The sequence below is a fragment of the Drosophila kikkawai genome, chromosome 3R (genome assembly GCF_030179895.1).
Source record: "Drosophila kikkawai strain 14028-0561.14 chromosome 3R, DkikHiC1v2, whole genome shotgun sequence".
In the NCBI taxonomy this organism is placed as follows: domain Eukaryota; kingdom Metazoa; phylum Arthropoda; class Insecta; order Diptera; family Drosophilidae; genus Drosophila; species Drosophila kikkawai.
The window spans coordinates 38,356,393-38,371,546 of NC_091731.1; the positions used below are offsets into that span (position 1 = coordinate 38,356,393).

Sequence of the window (15,154 nt, forward strand, 5' to 3'; positions counted from 1 at the left end):
GAGTGTCAGTAGAGCGATTGCGTGTGCCCCGTTAATTACTAAAAAATGTTGACAACATCTGGACAAAGGGAGGAGGGATTGCTTCTTCAACTCTTTTTGAAATTCAAGTTATTTATTATCCAAAAAATACTCGATCGTTTCTCGAAATAAGTTAGTAAATTAATATACATATATACTAAAAATGTAGTTGTATATAATGCGCGTATGCTTGGTGTTAGTTACAAATTTCACATAGCTTTAATTTGCTTTCCGATTTATTGGTTTTATACAAAAATGTTCACTTACGGTTAATTGTGTTAATTATACTACTGATTTCTCATATATTAAAACATTTGCGCAACAAAAAGGCATTGCAATTAACTTTCAGTTGCCCGCTTTACATAAATACAAATTAACATATACGTATGTACGCTGGTTGGTGTAAATATATATAAATATATCGTGTAAATCTATCAATTTGATCGAATTTCGTTGAAAACAATTCGCAGTGAAAATACAAAAATGATTAATATTACTTAATAAATCATCTAAGGTAACAATTTTCGTTTTTACACACAACTAAAAGGCGATTGGTTTGAACAATTTGTAGTTACTCATTTGTTTTTCGCTTGTTTTGCTTTTTTCTCTAAGACTCACACTCCTAGTGACGATTGCCATCGACATTTTGGTAGATTTTGGATATAGGATACTTAACTCTAGGGCTACCTATACATATATAGCTCGATTACATAATACTAGTAGTTGACGTTTTGCTTTTAAATGGGCAGAGCAAGTTGTTGTTTCTATGATCGAATTTTGATTATTCTTGCATTTTTCCATACGTTTCTGGAAAAATTTCTACTATGACATAATTTTTAATAATATATGTATATTTATTTCAAAAAATGTTATAAAAAAAACATGCCATAAGGCAACAATCCAAATTTTAAATTTAAATATTATTGTAAATTTTGTTGTAATTTTAACAATCAATTATTGCACAAGAAATTAACTTGCATAGTAATGACTTTTACAATAATGTAAGAAACAAAAAAAATGGTTTAATTAATAAAGTTGCATAGTAGTAATTTTTACCACAATGAAAGAAACGATCCAAAAAGGTTATTAATTATTAATAATTAATGCACCATTTTAGTTATTTGAAAAAATAAAACACTATTGACACATTGTATTATTACAATTTATAAGACAAAATATTGAGAAAATTTAATTGAAAAAAATCTCTAAATTTTGTGCGTGTTGCGACCTAAAGCGAATTTCGAATTCTCACAAGCTGCCAAGCTGCCAAGCGTTGCGTAAAATATATGACATACATGGGTAAAAAATATTATAGTTACGATAATAATAATAATTTATAATGGATAACAGATTGCAAATGATTTAAACCCTTAAAACAGAAGCTGCGTAAATGCACTCGAATGCTTAAAGCTCCGATAACTAAATATTCCTTAACTTTACAACATAGTTGGGCGCTCTGATTACTTAACTACAACTTAGTGAGTTTGGGTGGACGCAAACGAGTCGATCTATTAATAAATACGTAAAAAGAATAATAGCCATTGTAACTAGGTAAAATTCGCAAGGCAAATACAACACAGTGTTATCTGGGGAAATGGAAACTAGAGAGTGGCGGCGAGAATAAATTAATTACACTGAGAAATAATAATTACAATAACTAACATAGGGCGGAAATACTATTCGTTTTTGCATTTAGAACTCTCTCCTTGGGCGGGAATGGGTTTGCAGTTAGTACCGGATATCGGAGGAAAGAGACAAGTATTATTTGAAGCGTCGCTGCGGCAAAGTCGGACTCTCGGGTGGCGTATCGCCACCGGCACCGGCTCCGCCTCCCACGACGATCTGTTGCAGGGAGTGCTTCTTGGTCACATTCTTGAACGGCGCACCCAGCTTTCGGGGGCCACGTGGTGAAGCGGAGGCCAATCCAGTGGCCGCCTCCATGGCCGCCGTTGATCCAGCGGAGGCCGAGGGCACCAAACCCATTATGGGTGCAGAATCAATGGAGGCTTGTACCCAACCTGCAAGAGGGGGAGATTATTATTATTTAAAGGAATATATTTTTAAATTATTATCTTTAAATTGTTTCATATTTACCCTTAACGGAAGCCCGATTGTGATCCAGCAGAGCCGAAGCTAGGGGAGCTGCCGAGCTGCTGCTGGCATTGGACTCCCTCAGAGTGCCCAGCGTGGGCAGCGGCATGGGATTGTAGATTCGGCTGGCAAAGTCCTCGAAGGTGGTGCTCTCCTTGTACCTTGAAGAAACGCTGTCCAACGAACGATTGCGCTCCTCGTAGCTGTAAATATATTATTCGAATTATATTTTATAGCTAAAAAAAAACAAACATTTCAACTCACAATTGCTGGTAGAGCGGCAAAGCTGCGCGCTTTGTCCGACTGGCATTGATGGCCGTGGCCCGGATCAAGGTGGCCAGGCAGGCGCCGCTCACCACGCTCTCGTTAGCCAGCGGCCCAAACCACGGTACCTCGGGCTTTCTATTGACTGTGACCCGGAAAAGGCCGTTCCTCAGAGGATACACCACGATGAGCACGTCGCAGAACTCGGTGGGCAGGATGTCCCGCCGGTAATCGCGATGATGTTCGCTCCACACGATGTGCACCTCGTCGTTGCCCAAATGCCGCGTCTTCAGAAGCATGGCCTCCGACGAGTCCGAGGGCATCCGCGTGGCCACATGGTACACCACCTCCAGGAACGGTGTGGCGTAGTAAGGAGCCGTGGCGCCACATCCCTGACGCGGTAGACCCCCCAAGAAGCCATTGTGCGTCTCCAGATCAATCTCCCAGCCCAGGGCCGAGACGAACATTTCGTAGGTGCTGCTGCCACTCGTATTCCGGAGGATGCTGCCCTTGTCCTCCTGTCCGGCGGCCACATAGATCACCGCCATCTTGTGCGTTTCCCGGCACTTTTGCAGGTCAACGTTGCGCAGCTCCCGCATCAGCTTCTCGCTCCTCTGCAGTAAGTGCGTCCGGGAGCGTCGCTCCCAGCCAGCCAGTCCCAAGTGTGAGAAGAGCAGCCGGCAGTACTGGAAGGGCATCTCGGTGCGCGTGGGCAGGGAGTCGAAGGAGGCGCTGGTCGAGTGTATGGACCTCTGGTCAGGCAGCGAAGTACTAGAGCTGGCGTGCCGCAGGGCGGGCGAAGGAGCCTGCGCCGAGTGCGTCACGTACTCCTGCTCCAAAAGGCGTTGATTGAGGATCACCGAAATGGCCTGCGCCTCTTGGTTGCCGCTCAAAGGACTGCTACTCGGGGCATTAAGCTGAGTAACTGTGGGCGCCACGCACTCGGGGCTGGTGTGTCCTATGTAGGCCAACATATCGTCCAGCTGGTCCAGATCCGGGGCCATGTCCTGGGCCAAGGGCAGCACTCCAGCCGGACGATGACGCAAAGTGTGACGCGGTGCCTGCAGCTCATGGGCCACCATGGAGGAGGAGACCATGGAATCCAAGGGATGGGAGTGCAGGATCTTGGGAGGGGCTCTGCTAAGAGGAACCTCCTCCGACTTGCGGGGCTCCGAGTACAGAATGGAAGCATCCCAGCAGGCCTTGCCATTGAGATCCCGCATCAGGACCCTCACCTGCTTCTCTGCGGTGACCAGACCAGCGGTTACTCCTCCTCCAGGAAGCTTAAGCGTGGGCAACTCTATAAAGCTGGCCACCAGGCCCGAGTTGAGCATGAAGAGCTGCATGTTCTGGGCATTCACCACCGAAGGCAGCTCCACAGAATCGCGTCGAGCTTCCGCCGGACCTCCAAAGACGTTGCTCCCTATGTCATCCTGCTCCTCCACCATGGAACTGAGGCGAGAGGCGCCAATGCCCATGGGAAAGTGACCGATGTGGGTCACCAGATGCATGGACACCGCCTTGGCGCACAGCTTGATGGCCGTGATGCACTTGTGGATGGTCTCCGACGTCTGGTAGGTGGCTTCCGGCAGGCGCCCGTCGCCCTGCAGGTCATCATGGGTTATGTGCATGTCGAAGTCGTCGTCCGCCGTCAGCTTCACCCTCTCGTGGCGTGGGGCTCCGGAGGCAACCTGCAGGAGCACTCGGAGCACCTGAAGCACCAGGGTATCGCCCTGGTCATTGAACGGAGCCAGCATCAGAGCTGCGGGAATCGCCATGCAAAATTCACCCAAGCAGAGCATCAGCGACGTCAGCACCACCTTATCCGAGTCCCTGGGCTTGGTCACGTTCTGAATCTCCAAGGCCTTGCACAGCGCGGTTATTATGAGCTGGGGAACCCTTTCGATGGACGCCAGCTGCCGGCCACGCTCCGCGCAGAGCTTCAGTGAATCCACGGCCACCATGGCGATGGTGTGATGCTTGAACTGCAAGGCCTGCAGCAGCACCTGCAGCACTTCCTTGATGCGAGGATTAAACACCTGCGTCTCCTTGGGCTGGACATCCTTGTGATGCGGCACTGCCTGCTGGAAGAGGTGACCCTTGCCGGCAGCCGAGGAGGCACCCACCAAGGGCTGCGAGAGCCGCAGGAGCAGCCACTGGCCCAGCTGGGCGAGGGCAATGCAGCGCGCCCGAGAAGAGGGCTCCCGCCTGGCGCATCTCAATACAATGTTCAAGATGTGATCCTGCAGATCCGGGCACTCCATCAGCTCAAACTTCTGCGGCGAGGGCTGCAGCACGGGACGCGGCAGCAGCGAGGACGGATAGCAGAGCAGCGAGCCCAGCAGGGCAGCCACCTCGGCCCGGGGCGTGCTCCGGGAAACCTCCAGGGAGGTAAGCAGTATAGCACTCGCGTGAACCAAGTCCAGCAGGAGGAGCGTGTGCCCGGGCAGCAGCAGGCTAAGCAACCGGGGTCCCTCCAAGTGCTTGAGGATGGCATAAATCAAATCCCGATCCTCACCCGTCAGCAGCTGGTGGAGAGCGTGATAGAACAGCGGCAACTGCGGCTGCATGCCCACCGTTCCTCCTTGAATGGCCAGCGAGCAGAGCAGCTGCAGAGCCCACAGTTTGCCCTTCTTGAAGGATCTGTCCAGCGTGAGGGAGCCATAGCACCAGGGTGCCACTATTCCAATCGGTGGCACCAGAGTCGGCGGCGGTGGCGTGCTCTGATTATCCGTGGATATGCCCTGGTTCTGCTTGATCTTAATCAGATTCTGGGTCATCTCCAGCAGGTGCATGAAGACCTGGGCGTGCAGCTCCGGCTTTGGGATGCGATTCACATCGCCCAGGGCGCCCAGCATGCGCTTCCACATAATGGAGGTGGAGTCTGGATGCCAGCCCTCCGCCGAGCCGCCTAGGATGATGCAGCGACGACCGGAGAGGCTGCCCGAGTTGCTGCCGCTCCCGTAGCTCCCCGAATTGGCATCATCCAAGCTGGCATCGATCTGCAGTTGGGCATCCTTGATGGAGCCCCCTTCGATGCCACTGCTGGCGGTGGGCGATGGACTCCTGGACCCCGCTCCACTCTCGTTGTCGCCCTCCATGTCCGTCTCCTCGGCGGCATCGCTACTCTTCCTGGCCAGGGAGTCCAGGGACATGGCCCGGCGCAAGTCCTGCGCATTAATGCGATTCTCCCCGTTTGGCGGCTGCTGCTGCTGCTGGAGGGGCTTGGGTTTGGGCGGAGGAGCTGCTCTACGGCGACGTATCCTTGCCGAATTCCTGGCCGCCGAAGCCAGGCTGCCTTCGCTGTAGCTACGGCTCAGCATGGGCGTCAGAGGCACTGGTCGTGAGCCCTGTCCCGCGCCTCCTTGTGACTGTGTGTGCTGGTGATGCGTACGATTTGGTTGGTGCTGATGCGGCACCTGCGAGGACGAGGTCTCCTCCGAGCGACTGCTATTTGATTCCGCCAGCGACTCTCTCTGCCGGCCTTGGCCTGAGATGGCTGCCGAAGCAGCGGCATTGCCTCCGCCTGTGCTGGCGCCCGATCCCTGCCAGACGCTACCGATGCGACGCCGCTTCTCGGCCCGGCTCTCCGCCACCCGATCCAGGGGCAAGTCCAGCAAGTTGATGCCGTAACTGTAGCGGGAAAAGACCCGCGTCAGCGTCTGTATGGTCTTGTTCCATTCCACGATGAGCTCCTCGCGATGCGTCAGCGATTGCAGGACATTGAGGAACTTTTCCCACAGCTGCACATTCACGGGGACCTTGGTGTGGGCTCGTATCCAGGTGACAATCAGGGTTTGGAAGATTGCCGACCCCAAAATCCCTCCCAAAGTACCGCTCTTGGGTGTTCCACCGCCGCCATTGGGCTGATTCTGATGCAAAACCACAGAGGTGACCTGCAGGAGCACCAGCAGCAGCTGCTCCCAGGTGCGCGAGTCCATCTCGGTGTTCATTACCATGGTGCGGTACACATTCAGCACCTTCTTGCAGATCTCCGTCTGCTCCTCCAGCGGCGTGGACCGATAGGTGCGCGAGCGTCCGGGGAAGCAGATGTTCAGGTTGGCGGTGTTCACCAGGAACACGTTGGCGGCATTGGTCACGAATACCTGCAGCACATTCTGCCGACCAGCTCGCACTGCCTGCTGATCCTTGGAGCCCGCCATGGCACCCACATAGGAGGGCGTGCGCAATCGCTGACTCCGCGGTGTCCCGCCCGCCGTTGACAGAGGCGGTGGTTCATCATTCGGCTCCAGCAGAAACGGTGGCGGCGTCTCGCCCGTCATCCAATCCCTGTACACAGCGATGGCAGTGCGTATGGCCTCGATCTGGGGCTTGGAGGTGAAGTTCAGCAAGAAGGCCTGACGATACACCTCGTGCACAAAGTTGATATTCTCCCGGCTAACGTAGAACACATCCCGGACGATCAGTCCCTGCTGGTAGCCCTGCAGGCGGACATGATCCACCTCCTCGAGGTGCAGGGTGCAGTCCAGGCGGTGACTCAGCAAGCGCTCGTGGGTGAATCGCGACACCCAGTTGATGAGGACGACCACGCAGGAGGCCATCACCTCTTCCTTTTTGTTGATCGATCGCATCACGGGCAGATCCAAGCGCGGACTGTAGATGGAGCAGGTGACATCGAAGTTAGGCGAGAAGACGGGCAGGAATACGTCCATGAAGCGCTGCAGCAGAAAGGCGAACGCCCGGTGATCCTTTTGGGCCCGATTGTCACGCCATCGCAGGCAGGCCGCCGTATGCACCATGCTGTTCAGCAGCACCTCCAGCCCGTCCCGGGGATCCGGAGGTGCTGACTTCTCGCTGGACGAAGGCGGCAGCAGGGCAACAACCTCCGAACTCTGCACAGGGTGGGAGAAGGCGTTGTCGTGGAATACCGAGGCCATTCCACCGTCCGCCTTCATGTTGGGATGCGTGAGAAAGTCCGAGGCACTGAACTCCGTGTCCGGACCGGTGACGCCCTTCTGGGGAACAATGAGGCCGGGTATGAGGTCCGCGTACATGGCGTGCACATAGCCGGGGGCATTCTCCCCGAGGGTCTGATACCACAGCAGGAAGTACCTGACGCCCTCGCGTCTCAGTTTCGGCGAGTTGCCCAGATGCAGCAGCTTGGCCATGATGCGGCTGAGTGAGTGGCATTGCCAACGGCGGGCCAACAGCTCCGGCAGCAGGCACAGAATCTTCTCGAGAAGCCATAGCGAACCGTCGAGCTCCTCGCGATGCGCCTTGTGAACTGTTCGGAAGGAATGGATTTATTAATTAATTAATTAAATAAATGGTGGAAGGGAAAAGTATTCCTGTTTCCACTACGGATGCATTCTGGACAAGCACAAGAGACAGAGATTTAAAGAGAGAGAGATGCATGTGGTGCAGTTCGGAGAGAGATTACATAGCCACGGGAATGGTCAGTGGACACATGAGTTTTTTTATGGTAAACTGAGTTCATAAGCAAAGTCGAAGGGGAAGAGAGGAGGAGGTGTTGGAGCAAGTGGAGGCGTATACAATTCAATGGTCAATTCAAAAATGTCAATAAGAAACCACATAAACTTACCAATGTGAAACGGAAGTTCTGCCAGTTAGGGGATTTACAAAAACAGAGAGAGAAAGAGAAAAAAGGGGGTAAAATGGAGAAATAGAAGAGGATTTTCGATGTAGAACATCTCGATTTCTTTCTTTAATTGTTTTGTTTATTTTTGGGAAAATACTATCTCTACAAAAATGGGTCAAGGCATAAAGATTAACGAAACCCAAACAAGGCGGGAGACTTAATGTCACCGCTGTTTGTTTTGCTTAATTGGAGGAAATTAAATCTTCACAAACATATGAGCTAATTAAAAGAAAGGGTTTCTACGAAAATCGAATGATAAATACTCTAAGAAATATAGAAAAGCCAAATATTGGAACTTTAATTTAGGGGAAACATACATAAACTGGGCATAAATTTACATTAAAATTTCTTTAGAAATCTATTAACAAGCTAATTAAAAAAAAAAAAGGTTTCTACGAAACAACGAAGGGTAAATACTCTAATAATATATTCAGATATAAAAATAAGGATTTATAAATAAATAAAAATATTAAAAAAACAAAAGCCAAAGAGGAAAAACCAAAAAATGGAACTATAATTTAAAGGAAACTGGGCTCAAATTTAATTTAATTTTCTTTAAAAATAATTTAACAAAGTAAAACATTAATTAAACCTTTGGAAGGGGTATAAGAGGCCATATCTTGACTACATCTCTGAGCGATCTTAATTACCTTTTTGCTTTAGATTGGCCTCGGCTTGAATGAAGGTGTCGTAGAGTATAAAATACACATGACTGTAGTTGGTCTCGAACAACGACTTGGACTCCTCTAGCTCCACATTATCTGAAATATAAAAAAAATAGGTTAATGGGTAAGACAACGAATTCGTAATCGAAAGAACCAATTTATCAGTATTCTGAAAAGCCATTATAATAATAAAAAAACGATTATAATAATAATAAGTATAATAATTATAGCCAAAAGCTTGTATAACAATGAAGGACCCATTTTCGACCCTATAAATCATATATATTCTTGATTTATTAACCTTAAGAAAACTCTAGAGGTAAAAGTTTCACAGTTTCAATTATAAGTTTTTTTTTAATATTAATCACAATTCAATGACCAAAACTCTACTCTGCACATGCGGTGCTGAAGGCGTAAAGATTACGCATCCTTGCTCGTCCTTGTAGTCCGCATAGTTTTGCCAGAGGATGCACTTCATGCCTAGGGCTTCCTTCTGTCGGGCAGAGTAGAAGCTCGTACAGGTAGCCATCATTAGCGGAAAGCCCTTGGTGCGTCCAACTTTCATTAGAGCCTGAGACAGCCGGGTCCCCAAGCCCCTGCCCCTCATTTTGGGCTTTACAAAGGTTACACTAGAGTATAGAATTCTGTCAACTTTGTAGCTCTCGAAGATGTTTGCCTTGGCTTCGAGGTCATTTAATAATTGGGAAATCAAAGCCACTTCTGGTTGTAATTTCCTTGGGAACTCGTTAGGCTCCTGCATATCTTTGCGAGTCTTGGCTCCAGCTAGGACAAAGCCAAGAATGCGCTCGGGGTGATTCTCCTCAACGGCCACCAGAGAGGTGCCCTCTTCTATCATCGACAGGTGCAAGGCATCGATAATGGCTATGGTTTCCGGTCGTACGTTTATCTTTAGACTCTTTAAAATCGGCTCGTCGTTGACGAAGTCCCCGTGTAAAAGAGGGCCCACAGTCTTGTAGTCGTCCAGGTTCATGGTACGGATTGAGATGCCATTATGTTGATCTTCCATTTTAACTTTAGTAGTGAAAATGTGACTATTCGCTTTGAGACTAGAAGTTCAATTCCTTGGCTTTCACTGTAGCCAATTTGTATTTATACTTGCTTCTTATCATAACAAGATCCAAAGCTCTTTTGTTTGTAAAAGCTTAAAGGCAGTAAAAAATACTTTCCCTCAACAGTGTTGATATGTGTGATGGCTGTCCCCGGTTTTAGTTATTCTATTAATAGGACTGAAGGCTCGAGAAAACAGAGTGTGTGGATCAAAAATAAGATAATTTTTAACTCTCAAACCTAACTACCAAAACTAAATAAATTTATTGCTAATAACTCGCATTCCTATTTTAAAACATTATTTATTTATGTGAATATTTATATTTATTTTATTTATTACCAAATCAAAAGAGCCATTTAGACAGGAATGTTACAATTTATCCCTGTGCAATGGCGATAAGAATTTTTTGCCTCGACGGGGGCAACAACCAAGATAATGACGCAACGCATCGTGAAGCACCTGTGCACCTGTGTCGGTCCTATTTACTATCTGCTGATAACGCTGCAAATCCAATCCCCCAGCCAGTCAATATTCCCTAACTTGTCTATAGCTATTAAAAGTCAAGTTACAAAAAAATGATGATGGGTGCTCAGCGATCAGCGCTTTGCGGTGATTCAGAGGGGCAAAAGCAAGAGATGTGGGGTATTCACTGCCATTGCCGGCTTGCTGTCATCAGCAAAGCACACTGCAAAAGCAGAAGAAAGCTAAACAACGAGATAAAAGCAAGGTAAGAAACATTTTGAAACCGGTTTTCCAGCAGAAGGCCAACACACAGAAAGAGAAGACGAGTCTACGAGTGCACGGAAAATAAAGAAAGTATAATATAACTAACAAATTAAATTTATAAAAAAATTAATTTTAATGTTATCCTTACTTATTAAAGATATTTGTAGATTAAAGTAATAAATAAAGGGGTAATGGTGGTATTTGAAATCAAATATCTTAAGAAAAATATTTGTAACAATAGAAGTAAAACGGGACCATATGCTCTATGTTTTTGTTATTATATACTATTTTTTTCAGTGTCCTATTGTTGATGAATTGGTTAAAAACAATTGGGAGCGCGCAGCCATTGGGAAGAATGTCTAAATGTCTAATGCGTGTAATTTGCCAAGGGACAATGGGGCAACGAAGCAACAACAATGGTGTACCACCGGAGGGTGGCGGCAGCCAGGTGTATTAGTGATTTGTTGAATTGTGGAGGGAAGCATTGGCACCTGTTGGAAATCGCTCGAATAGGTGACACAAAAAGAAAGCCACTGAAAAGAGGTGTTGAAGGAGAAGAGGGAGCACCTGCGACTCGAACTCGAACCCGTACTTGCTGTACATACGGTGTTAATACAGTAGAACTTGGTTAAGTTAATTCTCAGAGAAAGATTTTTATTAATTTGTTGCAATAACTTATAAAACCTCAAATTTTAACTATAAAACTTTATAATGATATGTTAAACACACGCCTAGAGGTTGACTTTGTATAAAATTGACAGCTTTGATTAGTAATAAGGCGACGTTTTTAAATATTTATTTCATTTCATTTTTTTTAATTTATTTTATTTTATTAATATTTTTAGAATTAACACAAGGTCGAAATAGAATAGTTTATCTTTAGCAAGCTTCGCTGTAGCTCCACTTGTTCGTTTCTTTATCATTTAACGTTTTTCACACATTTTCGCTTGCCACATAGCGGAGCATGTGTATGTCGGTTGATTTTTTACTTATCTTTTTCCTTTTTTTTTTTTTGCATAAATTAATGCTTCTAGCGGAGAAATAAGGGGTACAGAGTATGGTACATTATGGCTCGGTTTGGCATAGTACATGGAATATATAAAGGTTCTTTTGCGCCCAACAGGAAATGGCCAACGCGGTGGCCCCACATTTTGTTGTTTGTGCTGCTCCAACCGTGGTGGACTGTGGGCAGAACGTCATTGAGTGAGCGCGAGCCACTGTGGAGCGAAAATGGTTCGACTGAGACGCCCACTTGTCAAAATAATATAAAAAAGTATATAAAACAGCCAACCAGTTTCATTGTTATTTCTATGAATGCAAATAAATTATGAAATAATTAACATCCAACAGAACCGCCAACGCGGGACCTTGCTCTTAACAAAACGTTAAAAACAAAAAAAAACTTAAAGTCAATTAAGATGGTAACAATACCCTTTTTTAAGGAAATTAAGATAAAACTAATAATTTTAGATAATACAATTATTCAACTATTTAAGAAATGTTTTGAAAATGTTTTTTTTAGAACAAATGCCTTGGCTTAGGAGTACAAAAACAAACCCTAAACATAACCTAAGGATCTGATCTTATAATCAGTATCCAGCCGTGGTTTGCTTTTTTGAGAAAAAATAAGATAACTCTTTGAGACCCATACTTAACTTTATAAATTCTTTTACTAAATGAGTCCTTTATTGTTTTTAAGTTAACAAACTTAGGTAAAGTATGTCAATTAACCTTACCCAATATCATGCGTAGGTGTCGCAATCGGGAGGCGGAATCCTTCTTGCAGTCCTGCAACTTGGCCGTGGATTTCTTCACATCCGCATGGGATTTTTTGGTAAACATTTTGCACCTTGTGTTCTCTGGTATTGCACACACCAATACACATCACACGAACAACACAAATGCAGGCGGCGGCATGGGCATGTGTGAGTGTGTATACACTTTCTATTCGCTGATTTTTCAGATTTTCTCGTTCAGCCTTCTTCTCTGCCCGATTTTCTGGCTTTTTGTGCCTTTTGCAGCTATTTATTTATACGCGCACGCCAACGAAAAGCACTTTTGTCCAGCGGAGCGCCCCGGAGAAATTATTTAGCAACGCCCGCCACTCTCTTGCCCGCTGACGTTGCTCGCTGCAAGACGTGGGACGGGGGTGGCGACGGAGGGGGCGGTGGATGTACTGGGTCCGGAGCTTTGCCTTTCGCTGCTGTTTTCCCGCACCTATTTCATCGCGCACTTGTCACTGGCACTCCCGGACGTCGCGCACTTGCACCTGCAGGCTAACGGCGCGGATTTTACAGCACATTTTCCCTGCTTTTCGCGTTTATGTTTTCCTTTTCCATTTGCGTCGCGTCTCCAGCTCTCCAGTTCCGTTCACCTTGTGTGGTTCCAAATCCCGCTCCGGAGTGGTTCATATTCACCTGGCTCCAACTAGTTCGCGGTGTGAGCGATAAGCATAAGCGGTTCATGCCGCGGCTGTTCGGGAATTTTTGAAAACCTAATAGTAAGTCATTTTAATTATTGATTACTTTAAGATATATATGAAATGTATGAAAATTTAACGAATTATATTTTATATCTTAATTTTAATTATTTAACAATTAATAAATTTACAAGGCTTTCCAAATGGGGACAATTGTTAAAAAATATATGAAATATATTTTATATCTTAATTTTAATTATTTAATAATTAATAAATTTACGAGGCTTTTCAAATGGGGACAATTATTAAAAAATATATGAAATATAAGAACATTTAACATATTATGTACTAATTATAAAATTAATATATAATTTTAATTATTTAATAATTATAAATTGTCTAGATTTCCAATTAAAAAAAAGTTTGACAAATGTTTATATTTTTTTAATTTTTTTTGTATTATGTTTTTAAGCATTACAGTTATTAAAATTCTATAAGTAAATATGTAAAAATTTCTTAGATAAAAAAAATGTATTAAAATTTAAATCTAATTAGGAACATTAATTGCTGACGACCATATTTGGAAAACATCTTATATGTTTATGATTTAAAAAGTGAAAATATTAAAGCATAAATTTAAATTTATTTTATTTTTAAATCTATAAGAATTTTTGCGAATTTAATTTAAAATTTTGCGCAACTTCCTCTATATCCACTTAAATTCCTATAAATATGAAACCCCTTTCACCTCAATCATTATGCTTTTACCAAATTTATATTATTTAATCTCTGATAGGGGTAAGTAATTAATCGGCAATTAAACCTGGAAAAGCTGCTGAAGCCCCCAAAATCAGTACCATGCGATTCGTGCGGAGGCAAACACGCCGTATTCGGGCCTTGTGGCTTCGATTCCTCCCCCGACAATTCCGACGGTGGAAGCACCACAGCCAGTTGGTGTTTGCTTGCTTATCCATGACCATTGTGCTTAATACCCTTTACGGACTTTATCCCGGATACTTTTCTCTGAAACGTAGGAAGTTTGTTTTTTCTAAAGTGGTTGCGGTTTACTGTTTCACAGTGGCCGTGATACTCGGATTGTTTTACATCTGGCATATCTATAAAGGACTCTCGGCGGGTGATATAAACCTACGTCATACCATAGAAATATTTTGCTACATGAACGTCACCGTTTGCCTGATAAACTTCATTACCCAGTGGCCAATAATAAAGCCTGTCTTACGATTCCAAAACAGTGTGCCACTCTTTGAGGTCCTTAATTCCCTGGAAATGTCCATGATGTTGGTGTGGAGGGCCTTTATCTATGGTGTTCTCAAGATTCTGGTTTGTCCGCTCGTCGCGTATATAACCCTGATTCTCTACCAGAGACGTGCCCATCCGGATCTTAGGTGGACAAGTTTTGCCACTGTGAGGACGATGCTGCCTCTGATAGTATCCAATCAAATAAACAACTGCTTCTTTGGAGGCCTGGTCATTGCCAACTTAGTAGTGGCTGCGATTAATAAAAAGCTACTCGGCATTGTCAAGGAGGTCAATATGCTGCAAACTCCTGGACAGATGGATCTCCAGAAGCCATACTACCGAATGCGTCGCTTTTGCGACTTGGCCGATGAATTGGATGAACTGACTAAGAAGTATGGGCTGACTGCCTGCCACTCCAAGGGATACCTACGGTTCACGGATTGGTCGATGATCCTGTCCATGCTGATGAACTTAATAGGTATTACCATGGGCTTCTATAATCAGTATCTGGCCATTGCAGATTACTATATAAACGAGGAACCTTTCGATCTCTCTCTGGCCATTGATCAGTTGGTGTTTCTGGCAGTTCCCTTCATGGAGCTAGTCATGGTGACCAGGATAAGCAATCAAATGTTACAGGAGGTGGGTTTTTAATTTGTGATTGTTAATATTATTTAAATATTATAAGTTATTTAATTTCTACTCCCTAGACCAGGAGAACCGGTGAACTCTTGCAACGCTTTGATCTTCACTACGCCGATGTTCGTTTCAAGCAGGTGGCTAATGCCTTTTGGCTACAGGTTTCCACAATTAACTACAAATTGATGCCTCTGGGTCTCTTGGAGCTGAATACATCCTTGGTCAATACAGTTTTCTCGGCCGTCATTGGATACTTGTTGATTCTCATTCAGTCTGACTTGACCTTGCGATTTTCACTTAAATAAATTAATTTAAAATTTAAATAAATAATTAAAATATTATTATTAATTTGCACTTCTGTCAAGACATTAAAAGATTTTGAA

The 15,154-nt window shown here is 45.0% G+C and overlaps 3 protein-coding genes across 4 annotated transcripts; 1 reads left to right on the forward strand and 2 right to left on the reverse strand.

The window, feature by feature from the left end:
• Positions 1–91: 91 nt before the first annotated feature.
• Positions 92–12,822, reverse strand: LOC108084971 (probable Rho GTPase-activating protein CG5521). Of its 2 annotated transcripts, XM_017181390.3 has the most exons (6): positions 12,190–12,822; positions 8,644–8,754; positions 7,937–7,954; positions 2,374–7,618; positions 2,113–2,312; positions 92–2,036 (listed from the first exon to the last, which is right to left on the reverse strand). In XM_017181390.3, the coding sequence occupies exons 1-6, from the start codon at positions 12,293–12,295 to the stop codon at positions 1,780–1,782; spliced, it is 5,937 nt and encodes a 1,978-aa protein (XP_017036879.1). In that variant the 5' UTR covers positions 12,296–12,822; the 3' UTR covers positions 92–1,779. The 2 variants fall into 2 exon arrangements, with proteins under 2 accessions (XP_017036879.1, XP_017036880.1); XM_017181391.3 differs by lacking the exon at positions 7,937–7,954.
• Positions 8,993–9,720, reverse strand: LOC138928944 (arylalkylamine N-acetyltransferase-like 2). The gene has a single exon (XM_070287300.1). The coding sequence runs from the start codon at positions 9,683–9,685 to the stop codon at positions 9,023–9,025; it is 663 nt and encodes a 220-aa protein (XP_070143401.1). The 5' UTR covers positions 9,686–9,720; the 3' UTR covers positions 8,993–9,022.
• A 908-nt stretch (positions 12,823–13,730) lies between the features above and the next one.
• On the forward strand, positions 13,731–15,076 carry Gr97a (Gustatory receptor 97a). The gene is made up of 2 exons (XM_017181337.1): positions 13,731–14,774; positions 14,843–15,076. The coding sequence occupies exons 1-2, from the start codon at positions 13,731–13,733 to the stop codon at positions 15,074–15,076; spliced, it is 1,278 nt and encodes a 425-aa protein (XP_017036826.1).
• The last annotated feature ends 78 nt before the right edge of the window (positions 15,077–15,154 follow it).